The sequence below is a fragment of the Photinus pyralis genome, unplaced genomic scaffold (assembly GCF_008802855.1).
Source record: "Photinus pyralis isolate 1611_PpyrPB1 unplaced genomic scaffold, Ppyr1.3 Ppyr1.4_LG7, whole genome shotgun sequence".
NCBI lineage: Eukaryota > Metazoa > Arthropoda > Insecta > Coleoptera > Lampyridae > Photinus > Photinus pyralis.
Genome location: NW_022170738.1, coordinates 19117661 through 19143297, shown reverse-complemented (window position 1 = coordinate 19143297; position 25637 = coordinate 19117661). Strand labels below are relative to the sequence as shown.

The 25637-nt window shown below is 36.3% G+C and overlaps 2 protein-coding genes across 6 annotated transcripts in view; both read right to left on the bottom strand.

The window, feature by feature from the left end:
- Window positions 1-990: 990 nt before the first annotated feature.
- On the bottom strand, window positions 991-6029 carry LOC116176664 (methenyltetrahydrofolate synthase domain-containing protein). The gene is made up of 6 exons (XM_031495387.1): window positions 5838-6029; window positions 5296-5733; window positions 5001-5113; window positions 4762-4952; window positions 1599-1842; window positions 991-1539 (listed from the first exon to the last, which is right to left on the bottom strand). The coding sequence occupies exons 1-6, from the start codon at window positions 5893-5895 to the stop codon at window positions 1150-1152; spliced, it is 1434 nt and encodes a 477-aa protein (XP_031351247.1). The 5' UTR covers window positions 5896-6029; the 3' UTR covers window positions 991-1149.
- Window positions 6030-7705: 1676 nt separating this feature from the next.
- LOC116175917 (serine/threonine-protein kinase 32B) overlaps window positions 7706-25637 on the bottom strand; it is a 267380-nt gene continuing 249448 nt past the window's right edge. For 4 of the 5 annotated variants that reach the window (XM_031494294.1, XM_031494299.1, XM_031494295.1 and 1 more), the window contains 7 exons: window positions 20260-20419; window positions 19336-19373; window positions 9794-9955; window positions 8668-8813; window positions 8490-8615; window positions 8304-8432; window positions 7706-8250 (listed from right to left, as the gene is read on the bottom strand). In XM_031494294.1, coding sequence (XP_031350154.1) covers window positions 7795-8250; window positions 8304-8432; window positions 8490-8615; window positions 8668-8813; window positions 9794-9955; window positions 19336-19373; window positions 20260-20419 — 1217 coding nt within the window. In that variant the 3' untranslated portion in view covers window positions 7706-7794. Of the gene's footprint in view, window positions 8251-8299; window positions 8433-8489; window positions 8616-8667; window positions 8814-9793; window positions 9956-19335; window positions 19374-20259; window positions 20420-25637 lie in introns of all 5 variants that reach the window. The other variant, XM_031494297.1, reaches the window with a different exon arrangement.

Genomic DNA, 25637 nt, shown 5'->3' with positions numbered 1-25637 from the left:
AGGACGTGAGGTAAAAAAAGTTAACTCTGCATTTAGTGGAGTTAATTACATATCGGAATAGTAATAAGTGATCGACAATAACTATTGACACATCAAATAAAATCGTTGACAATCACACTTATAACTGCATTCATTATAAGAAGGCATATATCTTATATTATGTAAGAAGGTGTCTGAAGATCGACACACATAGGAAAAATATAAAATGGCACAAAATTTTAAAAATATAAATCAAACGATATCACGCTCGGATCTTTGAAATTGACAGCTAATGGCAATTCGACAGTTTAGTTCGTAACGGGAACTTCTCACAGACGGAATTCGCCACTCGTTTTAGTTTTCAGGGTAATACTGACTCGTGTTTTAACCAATCACAGTGAAGGTCAAACTGTCCCTATGCTTTCTATCCACGAACTTATAAATTAAGATGAACTGCTGATCAAATAGTTGCATAGATGTAGAAATGGCCCTAGCATAGGCGCGGCCATGATGTGCACGTTTTAGTTATTTTCTAGGGGAAGTTTCTTAGTGCTCAAGTTTTGAGACTATTGCAGCCTTGGAAAATAACATGTAACACAGTAATTTATTTAGAAAACGTGAGTTTAATGTTTGTTTATTAGTTGATTTGAATTTCGCGCCAAGTGAGTGCACATCATGGCTGCCCCCATGTAGGTGTCATTTGTCAATTCAGCATTAGCAGTCCATCTTAATTTATAAGTTCGTGTTTCTATCGCTACCTTCTTAAAATAAAATGAATAGCATATAGATTTAGTGTTTTCATTCTGATTCACTAACTGTCAAAGTTCAGAAACAATTTTCTGCTCAGTAATAAAAGAATAATTCCTTTGCAAGTTTTATTATTAACAAAATATTACATTTTTATATAGATACACATAAACAAAAATAAACTTCTGAAATATTATAAATTGTCAGCATTCAAGCAGTCTTTTTAGTAGTGTATTTTTGTACTATATTTTAAATAACATTCAATTAGAAAAATATCAAAATAGAAATTATTACAACTTCGCATAATAATACAACAAAAAGTTCTATAATTGTTAAAACGCTTAATGAAACTATAAATGGCTCAACAAAAAACAAAAAAAAAACTAATAGAAAAAACCCAATATTACTAATAATTCTTAAAAATTAAACTGCGGTAACATCTGTAGTTTCAATTCGCGAAATACGATCCATAACTTTTACACTTAACTGATTTTCCAAGTCCGGTCTAATTTTCATATTTTGTAGTATTTCTATAACGCTATCGACTTGACGAGGTTCCAGCAATGTGTCTGTCTTGGGGCTGGGTTTAGTATAATGTAAGTAACAGACACCTCTATAACCGCGCCAAGTGATCACGTTTGGTTTAATACCTTTCTCGTTCAAAGCATTTTTAAGTTCTCGAACACGAACTGTTTTCTCAATATTGCTAATCATCAATGAGAAATCAATCGGAAGGCGATTCCTCCTGTATAACCGTTGATGTGGTACTCTGTTTTTAAGAACACTACCCTCTTGAGGTGGACGTTCGCTGGCCTGCAAGTAGAAACTGGTTACATCTTTTGCCGGGTGTCACCAATGAAACCAAAACATACAGACTCTCCATTTTCATTTGGTCTCTCTTCGCCGAGAGGTAATCGGCGTCTATGGTAATATCGACGCCTACGCGGTACTCCATTTGGCTTAGCATTTTCGCCAGTATCTCCTTCAGCTTGCGATTCAGAGGTCTTTCCCAAAGACCGCCGTCTTTTGCGCCAAACTATTCTACGACGAGGCCCTTCGGCATCATTTGTCTCCACGTCGGTATCCACTTCTTTGAGTGTTGTATCTTTGCCCTTTCTACAAACGTTAGCTTTAATCAAAATTGCAGAACAAGTTTTTGTATACATCTTTATTACAGCATTCAAATGAATATGTGAAAAATCGACATTGATATTGTGCGGGTTAAATAGTATTTTACATTATTAGCCAGGTAAGTGAGTTTTTACTGGCGATAGGAGAAGTTCACTAGCGAGCCGTTAGGCAAGCTTGTCATCTCCTAGAGCCAGTAAAAACTATTACCTGGCGTATAATGTACAATATTTTATTTGTTACTCATTTGTAAACAATAGTAGACGTAAATAATTAGTTCTTAAATATTGATCTTGAAGAAATGTCTAAAATATCATGTTATCCATGTAACAGACACTTCGCATTAATTCTGGCCAATGAAATTACTAGATTACTAACTTGTAAAATTTTTACAGGTCAGCTGTCAGTTTTACAAGTCAGTTTAAACATGACGTTTACCCGTTTGCGTTTTGTCTTGTTAATCAACGTTTACAACTGAGTAACAAATAAAAGTTATAAAATGGTCAAAAGGTCGCGAATATTTCGTGACCTATTGCTATTGCCTATTGCTCGGAGGAATAAATTATTCATTGTAAAATTATCTACAAAAAATGACTTTTGCATTTTTCTGTAAGACCAATTGTTTTTGAAGTATAGCACTGAGTTTTCCGCACCACCCCAATTTTTTTTTTACATGGTTTCCCCTATATCGCGAGATATTCGCGGAAAAATGATTTTCGTGTAATGTGCGAACTCGTATAGTAAATGGGATTTATGGTGCCATAATCAAGGTTTGCATGGGCAACAGTACTTTTGAGTTATCAACTGATTTGACAATTATAGACATATCTCGAGTATGCTAACTTACTCTAAAGGTCTTTACTGGTTTACTGTACCCGTGCCTTGTAAGAAAATAGAACAGGCTTTGCTGTGAGGATATTGGACGGTATAGATTTCCAAGAATGCTGTCCCTTTAGACAGTACCTACACAACCTCAAAATCTTCCCAGTAAATGTTTGCAAGCAACCACAATTATCAGTGGTACACGCAGAAATGTAACCACAAATAATCAATTTCGCTACTTTACATAATAAATTCATATGTTTTATACTGTTGTGTAAACTCGAGTGTAAACTATAAGGGAGTCGTTTCTCTAGGTTGAAATAATGCCGAAGATGAGCGCGAGCCACTATGTTATTAGTGAAAAATTTACGTGATGTTAACGTAATTTCCAGTTTACGCATTTGAAATAGCAGTTTATTTGATAGGATCTGAGGGAAGTTCGTTCAAAAAGACACAGAATTGGAAAATTTCTTCAATTTTCAATTTAATGTTACCATTAGTTTTATCTGGCCAGATGTTTTGTAAAGGCGTAATCAGACAAATTAATTGGCCTTATTTTATTAACAACGCCACCTGCAAGATAACGAAGGCAGGTGTTTTATCAATTCAGGCGAGGAAGCCTTGTTTCGAAAATCGTCGGGGAACGATATGGAATGGACGAGTGGAAGTGGCTTGCCCTTTAAGTACGAAGAATGAAAAATAAACAATGCCGTTTGCGGTTCCAGACAAAGTCGTTGCCCAGTTTATGATAGTGTTTATTAAAAATTTTATATCCCGATCGGTTATGATAATTATTTGTTAACATCATACAACATTATTGGAATACCCAAGTTGTGTTAAATAAAAGTGAGTTTTAAAAGCTGTCAGCTTTGTGTAAAGTGTTTGGTTGGACTAATTTGTTGAGATCTCTTGAATTGTTCGTTTGTTCAAATAAATAATCAATTGCTAAATCCAAATTTGAGATCCAGGTAAAGTTTTAATTTCCTCTTTTAAATTTATAGAATTTTTAAGTCAATGTTAGCATGTGTAACATCTCACGTCAACGATCAACATTACCCTGACGAAATGTAGAAATGCTAACATACAAAATAATGCCCCATCGACCATTTAACGCATGCACACCGTGGACCTACATCTGTTGAGAAGCCACAGACATCATTATGGAACCATTCGATTTTGTTTACATTTGATTATGTGCCGTTTATAATATTTTTATTCCATGGACCGTGGTAGATATAGGACATGTCAAATACACATAATTACTAACAGACAAATAATATCACAGTTTAATTAATAATAATCCCGCCTATGGCGAAGTGCGCGCTATTCGTTGTTGCAATGCAGAAGGCTTGAAATCAGCTGAATTTCATCGCCAAATCAGTGAAGTTTATGGACAAAACATTATGAGAGATGGATTTATTGTGATAGTTCCAGACTTTACACTCGCATAGTATAAAACCTTTTTATTTTGAACAGGACTACTGAGAAGATGGTAACCAGTAACATACAGGGTGTTTCATTAAAAAAAAAGTTGATCATGTCGCAACTCCAAAATAGGAAATATTTAGCTGCATGCAAACGTGTAAACAAACAAATTCAAGCAACTTTTTTATACAACGGCTGGTTATACCTGCAAACCCATTAATGCATATTCAGTATACTGTATTGGATCGTTTTGTTCTGAAATACATCAAGAGTGCAAACTTAATGAAATTCCAGCAATTTTTGTGGATTTCAGTTGAAATTAATATTTTCAATGCCAAATTTCACCAAGGTCAGAATCTTTTTTGTTCAGGAGTGCAGTTATTTTTTTAAAAACAGAAATAAGGTAGGTATAGTCGTCCATCCTGTATGTTTTTTAAAAAAATTGTTTGTTTTATTTATTAAGTGGGTGCTGCTTCAGCCAAGTCAAATGAGAAAAAAAGAACTCAAATTTTTGGGACCTTTGGTTGATTTAGAATAAAATGCCACTTTTTACACCCTGTATATAATGTAACGCATTACGCGAATTTAAAACGATTCACTGAGCAGTAATGAACACAATTTCGTGTATGTTATAGACGTACCTCCCCCCACCGTACCTACCTGTCATGTCTCTCTTTCAATTGTTGTAACACAGGCATCAAATTTACACGCCTTTGCGACAACAACTTCCATATTATACCTGGCGGTCTTTGAAGACGACTGGCAACTTCTATGACCTCTGTAGGTGTTAAAATGTAATCAACAGGTACATCGTATGCTTGAAATAGTTCATTAGGTAAAGTATCGAATACCTACACATAGAAATAATTAAAAATGACTTTTGGTAAATTGTCTTGTACCTGTGAATCATGGACATTTGTAACAATTACAGTGTTCTCGTCCAATGCACCCATTTCTCTTAAAATTGCATATTCTAGGTCAGCATATCCTCTTCCTTTTCCAATTCGATAACCTACCACATCAATGTTAGAATTGCTACCAACGGGCACTGCCCTTCTAAAACAAAAGGTCCTATCTGCAAATTCTCTCTTCTTATACATGTCCTATCTGAAGTTGTTAGCTTTTCTAAGATAAAAATAAAGCACCAATTTTATAGATAGGACCATTTGTTTTAGAGCAGCACATCGCTCATACCTTGCTTAGAAACAGCTACACTGCCAAGGACAAGAAAATCAATGTGTACCTCATCCTCAATACTAATTATCGTACCATTTTCTTCAATGCCTTTACGGCTAACCAACTGTTTTAATCTAACATTTGAATCTTTCGGAAGACTTATATGTTTTAATAATCCCTCTTTAAGTCGCGGAACAGGCACGTATAAATTTTTATTATTCTCTAAAGCTAAAACTCTGGCACCCTCCTGGGGTTTGTCAGGATTGACCTCGATATTTTTACAATTATTATAAGCGTCAATTGATGATAATTTGGCAGCGGCGTCCTCACAGCCCTTGAAATTTGGGATACGTCCGTATACGGGCCTAGGAAAACTGGAAATTCCATTACGTTCGAAATGTTGCCAGACTCGCGTTCGTATTGAATGCTTTGTTATTGGCTTATCCATTTCCATAACTGCAAACAGACAGAAATAGACAAAGTGTCCATGATAACCGGCAGATTATCAAGAATGAAGCTGATAATAGATAACAAAAATATTGTGAAATTGCCAGACTTACTGTTTAATTTTAAATTTTCTGTTTGGTCCGTTTTATTTTTCTGTTGTAGCTCACTCATTTTTATGCCGTTTGCGTTCGAAATGTTCAAAAATATAGCCGGGAGAAAAATAAAATGTATTAATCACTTTTCCAAAATTGTTGATGATCATTGCTTCGTTGCCATGATGAAAATCCCTACTTTGTTGTTTTTCAAGGCAACCAAACAATTTTTAAAAATACTGCTCCTGCTTCCATCTACAGGCATTTCTATTAACTAAGCACAACAAATACCTACAGTGTGTTCCTATTTATATGTACCGTTTTACATGATTCGCGATTGGAATGTATAATGTGTTGCCTACATACTTACACATTTTTACTGGATCAAACCCATAGATCATTATTAAAAACTGTAAATCAACAGTATCGTCAATTATATAATATTAATACCATTGTATATAATACGATTCGCCTACATCTCATGCTTGCTAATGCTATATATTATGTACAAACAGTTTTTTATTTGAAATACTGTCGCTTGGTGTGTTTAGATGGATTTTTTTACTTTGACATCTTTGAATATAGACTAATCAAAAGTAGTCCAGTCATTGTTTTTAACCTCACCAAGAAAAAAAGAATATTGAAATCACTCTCTCGTCGCGCGTTTCTCCTTCCGGGATAAGAAGTATTACCATTGAATTTATAAATTCAATGGTATTACTTTAGTCCCTTAAATGCAAGACACAACACGTTGATTTAGTCCAAGGAGTACAAAAAGGAATATTCTTGTGATTCAGAAATCATGTTAAACTTTGAACCAATTCAAGCGTATTTATAATCACAATTGCGTTATCCATAACCACAATTGAATTTACTGGTACATTTGGTATAAGCTGCTTCTCTAACCAGTTTTCTATGTAAACTCGCATTATTGAGAGCTTCTGAAACAATTTTTACATCAATTACCACTAGTAAGGTTAGGCTTAGGTACAGTTTTACATCTAAAAAGACTTTAAGCGAATTACATCAAAGGTTTACATACTACTAAGATAATTATAGCACGGAGTGTACCGCGTCATTTGGGAGATTTTCTATTGGCCAGTTTGAAATTTAGCTCTAATATGGCGACCGGAGCCAACGACCAATCAAAAACGAGATACCATGTTGTCGCCACTGTTCTAAATTAAGTCACTGTAGTTGTAGTGCGGCTAATGCACAGGACTGTAATAAGCGACTTTTCGGGATGTGGGATCTGTGTTAAAGGTTTGTGATCCGCGATCAACATGGCTAGTTACAAATTTCCAGGAGGACGTTGGCTTTGGCGTACGGGTCTGATATGACCGTTTGACTTGTGGACGCCATACGCGTCGATTTTATGAATATGTTCGACAAAGCTAAACTTTGCTCGGTTGAGCTTAAGACCATTTTTGTGGAAACGGTGGGGTGTTGCGGCGAAAGTCTGCATGGGTTTTCGAAATTGTCTGCAAAGAAGCTCACTACATTGGAGAGGTCCTGCATCACCGTCTCCATTAAACGCTGTCAGATAGTGGGAATATTGGCTGTGCCATGCACGGTACGGGACGGGGTTGCTTGCTTTATTATTGGGATCGGGTGTTCATCGACGATAATCCGTGGATGTATAGTTGTCTGTGATTCTTAAATGAATGCATAATCTTTAGGTATTGTCTAGTATAGAATTTTTCCTTACAAATTTTAAATGGAAAGGTTGTTTGGGTGATATTTATTCTAAAGGGATTCGCATTGCCTTTTAATAATGGTAGGTACCTCGAAATCGTCTGAGAAAATTTAAATATAAATTAGCATAGGTAGGTATACCTACCATTTAATTGCTGGAAAAGTGGAAACCGCAGACTTAAGGTTTAAATAAATGACACTAGGAAAAATATTTATTAAGTGATAAAATGGTCCTTTAACATTATACTATACTTATTACCTACATGAGAAAAGTAGAAAATTATCAAGTATCTTTACGATCTACAGGTGATGGGGATCTATCTATAAATTCAAAATTTTGTAATTTATTCTGAATATCACAAACTTTTTCCTTCTGAAAACTTGTAGCGCTTTGATTATCACTGGTTTGGTTTACTAATTGACTAGATTCTTCAATTATAGTATCATCTAAAAATTCCTTGGTTTCTAATATGCAAGGTGTTTTATGGTAAATTTTGACACTTTTTAGAATTGAGGAACAGCTGTCGTCTACACTGCGTGACTTTGGACAGCTACTACAAGTATAGTTGTCTTTGGTTACGGGTGATAGTGGATCGGAAGCTTCCATTGCTAGCTGAAGTTCCTTTTCCCATGCTAATTCCTTGCGTTCTTTTTCGCGCCTAGCCAGCTCCTGGTATCTGTTGTAGATTTTGAACTCGGGTATGATCGTTTGGTGCAGCTCTATGGGACAGTCTGCCTCCTAAAGATCTTTGTTAGTACCTAATCAAACCATGCTACTGAAAATGTACCTACCACTTCCGCCTGGTGCGTTTCCCTTATCGACCTTTGCTTAGCTAATCGCTTTTTCTTTTTATGCAGCGGTTTCGTTTCTATAATCATTTCTTCAAGTTCAAACGTGGGATCACAATTTAAGTGATCTCTCTAAAAAGCAAACGTACGGATTATTACAATTTTGTTGAAATATGCAGTCATATTTACTGGTGGGGCAAAGAAAGGCTGATATTTTCTTTGGAAAACTAATTCCATGTCATATTGGTCTAGGCACTTTATCTGTTTTAATTCTTGAATTGTTGAAACACGCTCCCCAGGTCTGACGCACAGCAGCTAAAACACAATGATTAGTTGTTCTCCTTTCATTTTATGCCAACAAACGAACTTTTGAGAGAAGGTCGATCATTTCGTCTTTCCAAGAAGAAGGGTAATTTACTCCGTTTTGAAATAGTGCCCTCACTTCTTGAATAGACGTGTTTGAGTGTATGTCAAATGGTCGTCGTCCTCGGAGCATTTCGTATGCAACAACACCTAAAAAGTAGTAGTTAAGTAAAAATATAATATAAAATGTTTTACGGCAGCGTTTCTCGAACTTCATTTAAATTCACTCAAGCAATTGCGCCCCCCCCCCCACCGTTGAATTGGCAAGGGTTAATAAAAAAATTGAGAGACTATACTCGGCAACATTGTGTAGTCCTCTAGCATGGTGTGACGGCGACGATCTCGTTCGAGTAGGTCATTAGCAGTCAGCAGGATGGTGAATAAACGGGCGTTATTTCTGGGCACTGTAAATATGGATATATTTCTAATTGGAGCCCAAGGAAAACTGGAAAATATGATCATGCTTACCTACTTAAAAATGGGCTTCAAGTATTGCAGTTAGTGAAGAATAAGCTGCTAAGTGTTGAGATAGCAGAAAACACAATATATGTAAACTTAAGAGGCCTCTATAAATACTGCATAAGGGATGTGTGAGTAACTTGCGTGCACTTTTCGAAGAAAAATTCGGGCCAGAACCAGAAGGTCCCTTTGGCAACATGCAAATAAGAGGCTTATTAAAGTAGGTTGTGAAAAGATTGAATTTTGTTTTAAAAAGTGTAATTATGGAATAACAAACTGTTTTGGTATGTGTTGAAACAATTCAACATAGAAAGGTGTACTTCAAAGCAAAAGCATTGTAACGGGAGCCCGTTCAGGAATTGACTTTTTTAAAAAGCTCTGTAGGTGGCGTCAATTAATCAGTCGTCGTATTTAGTGTAAAAAGCAATAGGTATAAACAATCTGGGAAGCAACGCATTTTCATTGACGTCATGCGCAAAATAACGACGACGCGACGCGCAGTCTAAGTAAGCAAAAATGGGTACAGCGGTAAGAGCACAGTGGTAAATTTGTCTCAGAGACGTCTTTGGAGTTAGACGCTCATTAGAGCAACCTGCATGTTACTGGTCTGGCGGTAAACCAGTGACAGTGAAACGCTGCCTGACGGTTCTATATCTCTCTGTGTTACCTACCTAATGACCACCAATCTACCGCGTAGGAGTATCCAACACACAAATCCACAGCGCAGTCGAAAACCTCTGGTGCTATGTATGGTTTGGTGCCCGACATGGATGAAGCTAATTGTCCATCCTTAACAAACGTAGCTATATTGAAGTCGGTTATGTGCATGTGTCCTATAAAAATAAACGATTTTACACACTATTACAATAAATTGTATTTTTGGTTTCATTTGATGGTGTACAGGGTGTGCCAAATTTGAGGTTTACCATTGGGATCTCAGAAACACAAGTTTTTTGGTATTTTTCACAAAGCAGCGTTTTTTTTGCGTAAAGGTTCCAAACGGCACGCAGGGGTACTCCTTGTGTTTACAAGTCAGTAATGACAATTGTGAATTGTCCCTTGTGACAAGGGCCTGGTCAGAGAACATTCCTCGACGCATGCGCCGCCAGTGATGACTTTTGATACTACGCGGCAGTCGACTCGACGCACAACGGCCCCACATAGCAAACAGGTTCGATTTTCCAGATCTTGTTTTCTTTTAATTACGAAATTTCTTTATTCTTTTTCCTCACGCCACTGCTCAGAATTTTCTGATGTGACAGCCTCTTTCACAGTTGGGGGAAAATAAATTTCATAACCATGAGGATACTTTGGTGACCTGGTCGAACGATTAACTATCTTTTTCTTCATTTAGCTATTTACTTATATTCTAATTTTCTAACGCTACTTAGGGCCAGTTGCACAAAGGCACCTCACTTGGAATTAACCAGTGGATTAAGGTCTACGATTGGTTGATATTTGACGTTCTGTCAAATTTCAACTAATCAAATGTCTTAATCCATTGCGTTAATCTAAACGAGGTTTAAACTGCTTTTGTGCAACCGGCCCTTAGTGTAGGCAACTAAAAATGCTTGTTTATGGTTACCAGGAGGATATTAGCAAGACAATTTGGTTAATACGTCTATGATCAAACACATTACATGGGTTTCCAATTCGTGATTTAGTAGTCACTAGATATAGAAGTGACTTTAGTGATTCAGATTACGCGTTGTGAGCAATACCCTGTATATCTATTATCTATTCTGTGTTTGAATGTTGTGTGATTGCCCATTGGGAGAGTTAGAACCATTATATATATGGTTAGAACCTTTAACAACAATAACGAAAATGTTGAAATCTGGTGTTGAATTAGTTCCTAAAGACTTTCTTTGTACCATATGTAAGCAATACCTATCAACTGCTCCAATTTATCTTCTTGAAGACGGCAGAGATATATGCAACAGCTGCTCGCAAGGGAACTGCCTTAAACCCTATCGAAACGCTACTTTAGAAAAGATATTGGCGAATGTGCATTTTCCATGCAAGAATAGCGGTGACGGTTGTACTGTAACATATAAATTCAACAAAGAAGAGCACATCAACAAGTGTAACTATAATCCTGTTCCTTGTCCATTGCATAACAAATTTAAATGTCAGTGGAATGGTAAATTTAAAGAAATGCGTGAACACCTTACCCAAGAGCACCGTTTGTCAATTTTAAAAAGTGCTACCTTTGACATTCATGTGGATCAAGATGCAGAAGATGCTTTTATGGTGTTAAATGGCGAGTGCTTCTTCCTGGTTAATTACATGTATGATTCGGCAATTGGTACCTTTAAGTATATCATTGTCACATTTGATCTAGAACTAAACTCAAAAATCAAACTAGAGAACAGTTCCAATCGAGACAATGTTTTACAGTTAACAGGCCATGAGTGCGTTTCTTTAAATAGTTGCTTATTAATTGATTATGCGTTCCAAAGGAAATTGTTAACTTACATGAGATAAGGCGGTTGCTAAACAATTCTACATCTTTGTCAATATCTTTAACTGTAGAAATGCAAAGTGACAACAACGACACTAATCTGATACAGTCTAAAATTTTACCATTTCTTAAATGTTCTTGCGACAAAAGTTTAAAGTTGCCCATTTTTGAATTAGATGACCAATTCATCTGCCATACTTGTTATTTATCGTCTAATAGACAAAGTGATTGCCAATTGGTATCATTTAACTCTAATATTGCACGTTTGCTGGCCGAAGAAAATTATCTGTGCGAGTACACCACAGAGTTGTATATAAGTAAATAGAGAGGCAGTACATACGACCTGCGCGTGGAAAAATAACTCCAACTACAGTGGCCGACTTTTAATGGCGGAGCCGTTGGGACTCATGCGCAGTGCGTGAAAGGGAATCAGCACGATTTTTGGGTGCATTCAGTTACATAAGGTTTGTTCGTTTGTCTTGCTCGATTGGTTTGGTGCAACACTGATGTGACGTCACGGTGTAAGCTGGAGTAATCAGTTTTTGATGCACTGGCATCTAACAAACGAACGCTTATTTAGGGTATAGTAAATAAATAACCAGCAAAAAACGTTTGTACTGCATCATGAGTGATAAATTTATTATTTATTATACAGGAAACTATTTTTCATTTACTTGTTGTATGACCTCTGCAATATTATCTTCCTCACTTGACGATCTACTTATAAATTGTTCAATAATATCATGAAATAAAAGTTTCATTTCCAATAATTTATTCATCGCAGATTCCCCACCTTGTTTTTTCAAAATGTTTATGGTTATGAGAACGGTCGTTTCACGTCTAATTTATGCTGCACTAAGTTGCTCGCACTAAAATGCACGAACAAAGTTTGTGCTGTTATGAACTAAAATGGGCAAATTGCACTACACAAACGAACGGAATGCATGCAGTTACAAACAGACAAACGAACGCATTTGGTACACCAGTGTTGATTAGTGCAGACAAACGAACAAACCTATAATCACAAAACAAAACAGCAATAACTTTTCAGATGCTTCAGATTCATTTGTAAATAAACAGACGCTTTGGAGTAATAATTTAAGCATGCCCATTACATTATACTCTTTACCGCCATTTCAATGTTCAGTAGGCGACGATCTGTACATAAATAAAGGTTATTTTAAAATGCTCCTAGAAAAGTGCAAGAAAAGATCAAATATATATGGGTGGAAGGAAAACTCTTCGCAAGCAATTGTTGAAACTTGGTTTTCGATACAAGAAGTGTCGGGACAAACGTAGGTTGGTAATGGAAAGAAGTGACATTGTAGTATGGCATCTCGTTATTTAAGAAGATTAAAAGAAAATGAACAACCTGAATGTGACAAGAAACCCGTTATATACTTGGACGAAACCTATATTCACCCATCGTACGGAGTAAGTAAATGCTAACAATCAGATGAAGTATCGGAAGTTTATAATAGGGCTGGTTATAGGTACATCGTAGTATGCTGGTAGTCGTTCTGGTTTTGTAGAGGATGTCGCACAGTAAATCGGGGGATTATTACGATGATATGAATCATACCAACTTTATGCAGTGGTTAGAGAAGCAGCCTATACCAAATTTACCAGCAAACTCACGCACCTCGTCAGTGTTCAAATAAATAAGCCACCAACAATGAATAATCGTAAGGAAGTGATACGTTCTTGGTTAGAAGCAAATAACATTCCTACGAGAAATGAACTTATTGACAATCTACAATTTATTGTGAACACCGGCAGTTCCGATGATGATTAGTGGTCAAGTGACGATAATGAATGAAAAAAGTTAAAGGTTGTGTGTTAATTTAGTCGCGAGTGTTATAATATTAATTTCAATGTGATTGTTTCAATAACTGTCCATATTTATTTACACAGCAGAAGTGCATCAGAATTGTAAATTGTGTTGAACATGAACATCTAACAATCTTAAATGTGTTTACGTTTTGTAGAAATAAAATTATTAATTTTACTGTTTCCCCTTGAAGTAATGCAACTCATATCGCGTGCCCACTTATTTATATTTAGTAGAGTCAAATTTTGCATGAGAATGTACAGTCTAAATTTCCAACGTCCTCGGACACGCCCTGTCAGGGACCTTCTGAGTGTGGTGCCACTGTACATACCCTCTGCCGATGCTCCATTTTTGAGATATTTGAGTTATTGGCATTTGCAGTTTGTCGACTTTGTGGCTATCCGTATTCAAACTGTGTTTTCGGCATTGCACACCTGAAATTTTGTCCCGCACCAAAATAAAATTTCAACTTATTTTATTCTTTCATTGCTTATTTTTATACTCACTGAGTGCATAAATAGATCTTTAAACTCGATCGCACGACAAATATACGATTTCCTTTATACCAGAATCTCAAAAAATCTTTTCTCGATTCTGATGTTGTATGTTGTAAGCCCCTTACCAGCTTTGTATTGTAGTCTACTATATTAAAAGTTTTTAACGATTGTAATGTTTCTTATTTATTCAAGACACAGTGTTAACAACATCATTCACTACACATTGAATTTCTTTTCAATTTTTGTTGCAATGAGAAACCATATTATTCTCAAGCCGAACCTGCTTTAAGGATCATTTAATTTGAAGCCGGCTCTGTTGTCGATTACTGCGCACACTCACCAACGGCCTGCGCAAGGTTCAATTGGAGTCAATTTTTCGCTACAAGACTGTCTCTCTATTTACTTATATACAACTCTGTGGAGTACACACACTGTGGTAAAGTAGTTAAGGGTGACTCTATACTTCATCATGAATTTCACTGTATATTTAATACCTGTACTTGTAAATTTTGCAACCTCATCCGTAAGAAAAAAACGTATTTACATGGTAAAGTGAAAGAACATTACGAGAGTGTGCATAAGGGGTGCTATTTTTCAGATGTAATAAGTGTAAGTCTTAAGAAAAGTAATAACACTCGGGTCTGGCGCTATACAATTGTTGAAGATGAAGTTGTTATTACCTTGTTTGAATTTATTGACAACGATTCCATTTTATTTAAGCTACACATGGATTGTATACTAATCAAAGATTGCCTAATCACTCTAGAAGTGCAATGTTCGGATGAAAACTGTACTGTGGCAGCATTAAAATTTCAGTATCGTCTAATTTCCCGGCAGATTAAACTGAATTTGCCTCCTTGTTTTCGGGATAGTTGTACAGTAAAGTGCTATGTAACATATTGTTCCTAAGAGATTCCATTAAGTAAATTAAGCATCTCTTAATAATACCGTTTTGTATTTTTCATACCAATAAAAGCATTATAAATAAATGATTATGTCACTTAAAAAATGGTGTGTGTGGTGACGCGCCGCATGCACATCCGACAGCAAACTAAAACGTGCTGCACTCTGATTGGTCAAAACAGCCAACCCATGAAAGCGAGGATGAAAGTAAAGCGTCCCTGGTCGCAAAGGTTTAAAAGCAGAGCTCTGAACTCTGCAAACGCTATTCCTGCTTCGACGGCGCTTCAAAAAATAACCAGCTCACCGCCTGCAGAACCAGTTCGCTTTGCCAACTCGACGTCGCGCCACGCTCCACCAGCCAAAAGACCCGCATCCGCACTCAGTCACTCCTACGACAGCGCTCGCCGCGTGCACTTCGGCAGTGACTATACACACTAATGGCCGTTTGCACCGACGAATTTAAGCCGAGCTTAGCTTAAGCGTAGCTTAAAATCCATGGCCACGATTATTGAGACAATGGTTGGCATGGATTTTAAGGGACGCTTAAGCTAAGCTCCGCTTAAATTTGTCGGTGCAAACGGCCATTAATCAATGTTGTAAAACCGTACTTTCAGTACGCGAACATAGTCCAGTTTACGCTTGCATAATAAAATAGAACGAGAACCACGTTCGCGGTTTCAGCCAGCTAACATCGATATGGAAGCCGTTTCCAAGATGCTGAATGCAGCAAACATTCGTAGCCGCGTAGCAGTGAAATCGCCACCGTTTTGGAATAACGACCCCAACCTGTGGTTCCACCAACTCGAGGGGTAGTTCAACATTTTCAATTATCGCCAATGATACGACGTCATATAACCACAGAGTTGTATATATAGTAAATAGAGAAACAGTGTTGTTGTGGATAATTGACCCCAATTAAATCTGGCGCAGGCCGTAGGCGAGTGTGCGCACTAACCAGATGGAGACATAGTGACGAATCAACAACTTTACAACGTAGCTGCGAGCAAAGTAAATCAGCTGATTCGCTTTTCACGCACCACGCATGTGTCATAACGGCCGGGCCGTTGCAACTCTATAAGTAATGTGGCCACTGTAGTTAGAGTTATTTTTCCACGTGCAGGTCCTATGTAGGTACAGATCCTCTATTTACTATATACAACTCTGATGTGCATATAACATAGCGGTTGCAGCCATCGACACCAAAATCCTTCAGGTATCAAATACCGAGTGGCTAGTACGGAAAATAACGATAATCGAATCAAAAACAACAAGAGGCTTGAAGAATGTGTGAAAGAAAGCAATAGTTGAAACTACTGCTGAAGAAAAGAAAAGACATCGGGCAGTTGACAGAGGTTAAACGAAAGCGCGATAAACAGAATGAAAGGGATATATCGGGGGTAAATACACAAAAGCTTGATTTTAAATCGGATAATTTTAATTTTACACGGAAAAAACTAGAGATCCAGAGTTTTTTCCAGGAAGCAACAAAATTTAAGTGAATTAAAAATAAAATTATCCTGATTTAAAACCAAGATCGAGTGTATTTTAGGGAGATTAATAAAAGACAGTAAATTTCACAACCACTTTATACATAAGTGTTAGAGCGGAGGCTGAGATGTACCCCCCCCCCCCGTGGGAATTTTTGAGCACATACATTTTTTTGTTTGTATTGACATGTATTTTGAGGTTTTAGGTGTTTGCCACATGCGAATTACAACATATCCCGGAAAAACACGAAAAAATCATGAAAACTACCAAATATTAAATGTAGGATGGGACCTCAAATCTCCGCCAAACTTTCGCACTCACTTAATCTTAACGTCGTTTTTAACGAAAAACAAAAATAATAAATTTGGGATCATAATTTCTTCGAAAATTAGCTTTTTCATATCGATTTTGATTTAACGCACTTACGACCGTACCGTGGGGATGGTAAGCATATAGATCAGACCCGTCTCTAAAGTAATCGTTTAGTAACAAAAAGTACCAAGATTTCACCGCCAAGTGCCCATTTTGCGCCCATTTCTACTAGCATTTTAATTTTCCCTTTGGCGCCCTCTCTCGTAGACCCTTTTGAATTTTTGCGGGCGGTGAAAGTGTCGTACGATGCATCCTTTCTCTTTCGATCGCCGTATCAACCGTTTGCATACCTCGAATATTGGCGAAATTATTAATTTTTTTGTAAAACTTTGAAAAATTCGACAAACGAAGCGCTCCCCCTATCGCCGGAACCGTAATGTTTTATGAGATTTTGTTTCCATTTTTGCAATCCTCGTGCCCAAATGTATAAGATGACATCGAAAAAGCGAACGATTTTTGACAATTTTTTTTCGATTTTAATCGAAGGAAGGGTATAGTATGGAAATTTTCTCGTTTTGAATTTTTTCGATTTCGACGAAACCTTCTGTAACGTGTTCTTTGCGATAAATTGCAACGCCCGACATGTCGGTAGATCGAATCGGCAACGTTTTAGAATTTTTGAGGGGTGCATTCTTACTTCTTGGGAATATTACCTATATAATAGTTACTTTTTTGAAAATTTTGAATGTATAGTACCGTGACACATTGCTCGGTTTCGCCTCGCACATTGAAACACCTATCCTTACATCATTAGGAGCATCACCGACATTTACAGACACGGCCTGGAGGAATTCGTCTGTTGCTTGTACAGTAATAAGGAATACACAGATATAAACAAACTACGGTTTGATTTGTTTTCACAAAAGTATTCTCCCACAACTGCATTTTCTCTGCCCAATAATAAAGGTGTAGATTTAAGTCTACTTCCCCCATGCAAAACGTCATTAGAAAACCACATAAAACGTGTCAACTACCAATGTTACGTATGGAATAACGCACATGTAGCTAAACCCTCCACACCACCCCCAGTAGGACATGGGTGGATGTTGGAGAATGGTGAGCTTAAGTTTGATTGGATTAAAGGAGATCCGTTGCCTACTACCGAACTGCTTGACGTTCCAGAAAGCTTTGAAATGGATAAGATGAAGATGAACCAGAAGTACTAAACTTAGACGACTTAATACACGAGGATGAAGAAAATGACAGTTCATTACAAATGATACTATAAAATCATATGTTGTTAGTTGAGATTTTTTAAAAAAACAATTTCATTTTCATGGAACTGATGAAATAAGGTCATAAAAAAATATGGTAATTAAATGTACTTACCCTTTTGTAGTTTAAAATTAAACAAAATAAAAAATTCATTTCTTTTTTACATTTTTCAGTATTTCTTAATTTCCCCGAATATGCTGTAATTTAAAAAGGGCTAACAATTGAATTGATGAATTGAATTAATCTGGTAGGTAACACCAACAAAAAAAGTATAAGTCATAAATTCCCACAGGAGGGGGGGGGGGGGGGGGTTTCATATTGGTGGCTCGTGGTCTATATCTTATGCATTCCTACGCGCATTTTTATCGCTGATAAAAAGCTACGTAGTGTTTAATCGCTGATAAAAAGTGACCTAGCTTTTAATCACTGAAAAAATCATCTGATTGGTTAGAATTTGAAACAAGCTGATTGGGCGTATAGGAGTGTATTAATCCATGTTATTATCTATACTCAAAATGGGGTGATATTGAATTGTAGATAATAGTACATTATAAATCAAGGTAGAGAAGTCCAGTATTATTGCCTGAGCACCAAGATTACACCACGAGGCGCTTGCTTGTTACTTATGAACCGAATTGCATGGAATTCAATATGCGCACAGATTTACCAAGTATAATACGCAATGCCAAAAGTTGACTATAATCAATTCAACATTCACAGTGCCCTTTTCGCATTTCGACCATTTATTAGCCGTATTGCAAACCTTTTTATTTATGAAATTTGATAGAGGGGGAACTTGGAATAAAGGCAAACATAACGCCAGTTTATTTGGTTTTGCGCATGAGCAGTGCGAACTTTCTTATTTATGAAAGCATTTAAATGCTGCAATGATAGGTAGGTACATATGCACATGGAATAATTGCAAATCTATACTCAGGTTCAAAATTAGGTTTTTCGCATATATGCAATATACGAGTACATACCCAGGAACTCGTTTGCTATATTTGTTTACACATTTATTAGTAAAAAATGTTGTATTTTCGATTAGTTTCCAGTAAAACTTCTGACTTGATAAAGTGGATTACATCATTTAAACTGTGAAGCTAAAATTACTATTGAAATTATCGGAAATTATTTTATATAAGTATGAGGAAAAATTATTTTGTTTAAATCATTGATAAATGGAGACATTTCCGGTTATTGTTGTTGTTTTGTCTGCCTACTGCCTACTTATCTATCTATAAGTTTTCCTTGAAATACCAAAATTTTCTTAACCTCTCACAGCCTTTATTTTTCATATGTAGGTATTTCTCTTAGCTCATTATCATCTGTACAAAACTGAATAGGGGAATTTGTAAACGGCTCAAGAAAATGTAACTAAGATCATCTTTAAAATGATGGATCAAAATTTCTTTTCTACATCTATTTAAGACCTCAACTCACCTTCCTCGTCAAGGAGAATGTTGTCCGGCTTTATATCTCTGAAAAATAAACATACCTAAGTTAATAACACTTTAAATGTGGAAGTAAGCTACCTATAGCTGTTTGATTTTAGAGTTATAACGACAACTATACCTACCATAGCAAACGTAACGATGGCAATAAATAATGAATCAATATTTACAACGTTGATGAAATATTTCATTAGCGAAGGAATTCGGCGACATTTCGGAATTTCATGACTGTGCCTAATATCCTTTGTTAAACCCATTTTTTTGTGCTCAAGCAATTATTGATTATATTTATTTAGTGTAAATATGTTTTCTATTTCAGTGTATAATTTAGGTAACTCATTTTATTACCTACTTTAAATGTATGGAATTTTTCCTCTTCTCTTCCTTTTCCTTTTTGCCATATAGATTATTGCATGATATTTTAATTTGGTTGCATTTCTGCATTAGGTAACAACTAAGAAAATACAGCGTGAGTGCTGTTATGACCCTCGGCGAAAATTTGTTGATATTGAGCTTTTGTATAGTAAAAGATTCGAATAAAATAAAAGATTAGTCATCGGCGATAAAAATTCTTTCCGGAAAATATGACCTATTTGTTGGAGAACATTCCAGAATATTCGGGAGCGTTCGAGAACTTCCGAGAGAGATATGCGTTTGCTATATTAGTCGAATTGTGCTTCAGGGAGTTTCCAGAGAATCCGGTTTTCGAGTTACTATCCGTGTACAGCCTCGAACGAGGCCGGCAGTCGACGCCATTTTGAGTTGCGTAATATCCTTCAACCATATTGAGACCATCTTAACTCCAAGTGAAAGCAACCGGTTATATACGAATATACCGGCGAATAAACGAACGTAAACGCGTGGTTTTAACCAAAACATAATGCCTTCTTGAGGAATAGATCCACATACCTACCTATGAATGATGTGCTTGGATTGTAAGTAATCAAGTGCAAGTGCCAATTCGCAGATCGCGAGTTTCACAGCTTCATCATTAAAATAGACTTCTTGCTGTATGTGGTATCGTAGATCACCTCCTAAGAGCAAGTCCGAAACCATAAACAAATCCTCTTCATCTGCAAAAGAAACTATAATTAATATTCACTTTTAGTGTAGTAATTTTGTAACTTGGGCAGAAATGTCCGTTGTAATGTAATGATATTTACGATAGTGGTTAAAGTTCGGAAGTTTATACAGCAATTGTAAAATAATTTAAAAAATTTAACTTGAGGAGGTTTTTTTATAGGGATATAAAAGGTTCGAAGGTAGGTAAATGCGGAATGGTAGATTTGACGAGAATAATGGAAGTGCGATTAAAAAGATTGACCGGAAGAATTTTGCTTTCTACGTATAAACGCCGTGATCTCTCCCTAATTTAATTGCTTTCAAAGCAGTGCGTTCAAAATTGGCTTGCTTTTGATACATCACAGTTACATTCAGCGTATAGGTGTATAAAAGGTCTTAAAGACTCACACACCATTCAGATTTTAATGAGACTTACCGTTGTGTAGAATTAATTACACTGCTGCCATTATTAGTTTTAATTAAATTTACGGTGTTGGTATACCTACCATATATTATTTTTTGCACAAAGAGTTGCAGGTAATCCAAACTAATAGGTGTACAAAATGAGATCTTATTTGATATCTGTTGTTATTTGCATTTAGAATTTATTAAATAAGAAGTGTCTGAGACCGATTTAGAGTATATAAAAGTATAGAGACTATTTAATATTTGGCGATTGATTGGAAAGTACGGCGCGTCTTCATGACGAAATTGGGTGATAGCTTTGAATATAAAATCAATAATCAATCAATAATATTCAAAGGTGATAGGTACTTAAATATGTATGTGCCTGGTTGTTGAATAAAGGAAGAAACAAGTAAGTCGTTTGTGAATATGAAAGCGAGGGGGTTCTGCAAATATGAGCGTGTAGAAGAAGAAAATGATGACAATAGAGCACAATCACGGCAAAGATGTAAGAAAACTTCTGTAGCCAATTTAGATTTAAATTTTATTGCATGTCGTTAGACCACTAACAATTGCACATTAGATAGTTGCTGTACATCTTTGAATAAAAATTTTATCACAAATTTATAAAAAATTCAGCAATAGGGTCTTCCTGCAAAAAAATATTGTAACTTTTTTGTGTCTTACTGTAAAGTTTATAACCTGTAATTAAACATCTCATATGCAAAACTTTTTTCCCTAATTGCAGCATGTCAATAAACAACATATACCTAATATCGTAAAACTTTCAAATTTTGTCATGCAACCGACGACATGCCGATATTGGCCGAGCGTCGCATACGTCACTACGCGGGTTGCCGATCGGGAGTTATATTAGTGCATGACACTGATAGGAGTTCGATTCGACTTATAATCAGAGACTTGTTATAACTAGACCGCGCGTAACGTAGATTTTACTATAAACGCCTGTTGTCAAGATAGTATTGGCAACCAACTGTTCATCGCGGGGCAGACGTACGTTCTGCAGCTTGCTTTAGCCATGTTTCTTCTAAATTTTAGTAGCAAAAAAAGATAACATATAGCTGTTAACTGTTTTAATCGAATTTATTGGTATTTTATTTGAACTAAATTGGTATATAACTGCCTTACTCTAGTCCTAATTTGATTTATATGTGTATTTTAGTGGTGAACACGTGTGGCCAAATATATTCTTAAAACTAAAGATGTAAGTAGTAAGATATGATTATTTAGCGGATTTTGATTCAATATATGCCTATCCAAAAACCCAAATGGGCTGTAACTGTTGTTTATTTTTCTTAAGCCCCATTCACATAGGTGGTAGTGCAGTGCTGTTGCGGTGCGGTGCCTTTGTATAAAAGTTTGAAATACGCATATCCATATGACAATTCACAATGACATGTGCAGTGCAGACGAATTGCAGCCGTGTGCCGAAAGTATGTAAACTTCAAACTTTCTGCACTACCGTTAGCAAGCACCAATAGAAGTGCAACATATTTGTTGCTGTTGTCGTTGATTGGTCATACTTGTGTAGGCGTGCCAATTTTGCGGTGATTGTGAAAGCAAATGTCAACTTGACAGCACCGATTCGCACCGCACAACAAGGCAACGGCACCGCACTACCACCTATGTGAATGGGGCTTAAGACTGCTGATAACCATTTTGTTTACAACGCAGTGTGGTGTGGATTGAATGAAAAACCTGAACACATTTTGAGCAATTTGGCAAATTTTTCATGCATCGTTTGATACGTGCAACAATCCCCCACGATTTTTTTCTAGTTAAAAGCTTTGAATATCGCATCTTCACATATGGAACATTTAACAGACTTAGCTATTTTTCTTGTAACAAAACCTGAAATATACTTAGTACCAGTAAGTACTTAGTTACGTCTATACCTAATAGGCAAATAGGTATTGCCGTTGTCTTGCTGGTAAAGGATGTCGAATAATAGTTCTACGTTATTTTAAGTGAATAGGAAAGTCGAAAACGCTCGGTATTGCATTATTGTTTAACACCTTCGTAGGTACCTTTCTAAAATCGGCTTCATTTCCTGCAAGTGCACTTTGGTGGGAGTAAATTTTTCTCTTCAAATGGCTCTGATCCATTGGCCCTTTAAACTTTTAACCGTTGAAAATCAGCATATTATTTAAACATTTATCGACAGAGTACATGTTGATAGGCACAAGTTAACCTAAGTTTATTGGTTTATTCTCAACAGAAATTTATCTGTTCACTAATTCGAGCTAATCACGAGAATGATTAATGAACGGAAGATCTAAAATAACAGCTTATTTCATTATATTGCATATCATCTCAGAGATTTTTGCCCCGCGGTGCATTGTGTGTTGCATACTGTGTCGGCAACACCTTAGATACGTTAAGCGCAGTCTAGTTATAGCAAGTCTCTGCTTATAAATGGCAATCTGCCATAAACCGAGTTTTGACTGGTTCGTAAAGGGGCAGTTAGATAGTTTGCCAAAGGTTGAAGTGTTAATGGTCGCCGCCTTTTTCTCGAAAAGTGAGTTTTTCCATGCCACTCGTTTGAGTGGAGTCAAAGCCCAGAAGCAAATCTGTTATGGTTCATAGGAAGTATAACATCCAGTTTTGTGTGTATAGTGTAGGTACCTAATAAAGTATGCACCTTACAGATGTCAACGAGAAAATTAGGGTGTTGGATATGTGGAAGTGAAAATAGAGAAAAATGTGTGCTGTAAGGGCACAGATATGCCCAGAACAGAGTTCGAAGTAAATCATATTCTGAATTACAATTACAATATTATATATCTATGGATTTTCGTCGATAACTGACTGAAAGTAAATCGACATTATGCACTTTAATTAATTAGAATCGTCTTCACAACAATACAAATGGGATTTCAAATTCGCGGTATCACGTCGAACTTTTTTCGTATATTTCCTGTTGGGACGTTTATATACAATTTATTAGGTTCGCGATGACTTCTGCTATCACACCCAGGCGCAAATGCAATAATTATTCGACGCTTTTTTCCGTCAAAACGACGTTTTCTTTCTCTGAATCGATTGTAAGCAATGCTACGGCTGAGCGTCAACGCGCGTAGTGACGTCACAGCAACGTGGCGGTCATTCGAAACTTTTCAAACGCCGTTCATTTTAAAATCGTGTTTGCTAATCACAACGATTTCTCTTGACAAAAAAATGAGTACCACTAATTTTTTTAATGTGCTTGGAGTTCATTTTCAAGGTTTTTGAAAAAACGCGGAAAACCCCATTCTACACCGTTACCATGCATTTATGAATATACATATTTGGTCAAGGTCAAGAATTATAGAACTCGCTGTTTTACTGGGATTGTAAAAAATGTTGCTTGTGGTATGGACACTTGTGGCAAATGGTGAGTTTCGTCGAATTTGAGCCAAACTCACCTTCTGTTCAATCGGACATTACATGCAGACATCTTGTCATCAAATAAGTAACTGAACTAGAAACATCCCCTAGGTGCATAGGGACAGGCCGTGAAAAATTTGAGCTGCGCCTACGTAAATAATTATATAGGCAACCAATCGTGCAATTCACCACGTTTCACCAGGCATAAGCTACCAGTTGCATTTATGCAAATGACGTCATCTTCCTACAATAAAACCAGATTCCAGACACTTTGTATAGGTATATTCAATTGTTGAGAGAGCCGGAGGCGAGTTCGACATAAATCTAGCAAAACATCGGGAATCTTACACCCGTAATGTGAACATAAAGAGAGTGTCCACGAGGGTCTTGGATCGGTAAGTAGAAGAAAGGATCTTAAAAACCGCTTGATTGCTATTGGCGTTCGACACAAAATTACTGAGGTTCGTATTAAGATCAGAGCAATCGGTTTGTATATAAAATAATTGAGGTAATTGTCAAGTTGTAATTTCAAGTAAAATAAAATATTCTTCCTTCGTATTCAATTTTATAGATTCTCATTGAAATTTGGATCAAATATAATAGTTCGTTGAATGTGTGCCGAAAAATTAAAAACCTTTCTTTAAACTAAACTTATTCACACGCGACATTTAACAATAATAATAATAGTAATAAAATCACGTCCGCTCAACAGCCAGGTACGTAGCTAGGACGAATTTTATGGGTTGGCAATTTATTGTATGCAAATTTAAACATTTGCATGAAAACGAGGAGAAGTCGCTCGTTTTTTAAAATCGTGTACACTGATCAATACCAAATAACACACGTGTAACACACTAATTCCAGGTTGAATTCCACTAAATCTAGAGCAGGCGCATTATACTTTGTTATTTCCACTGATGGTTTGGCCTTTTGTTGATGTGTAAACAATTTTCCATATTCTAATTTCTAAACTGCATACCAGTAAACAGGCGAAATATGGTATGTAAAATCCTTTGATTTTGAAAATGGAGCTTAATTTGGATTGGATTTTTGGAATTTTTTTAGAAACTAGTCATTTCGGAGATTATTTTGGGGTGCGCTTTGTTGCAGATTTGAGTGAGCAGGGAAGTTGCAATATATGCTTGGTAATTTCAAAATTTGAGTAAATTGAGGGTGGCGGGAAGCTATTTTAAAGAAATTATATTTTGGTTCTGTGTGTTAAACTCTATAGAGTATTGTTCTCAAAATGGTTTTAATGGATTAGATGGATTAGATAACGACTTTTGACCAAAAAGGTTTCTTGTTCGAATCCAGGTTCAAGGTTTGAAAATTTGTAAAGCCAGGTTGGTTAAGCAACCATGCTCACTTAAAAACAACACAAAGATAAATTAAATAAATAATTTCGGGAAGCAGTGCACTCAAGCCTTCGGTGCACTC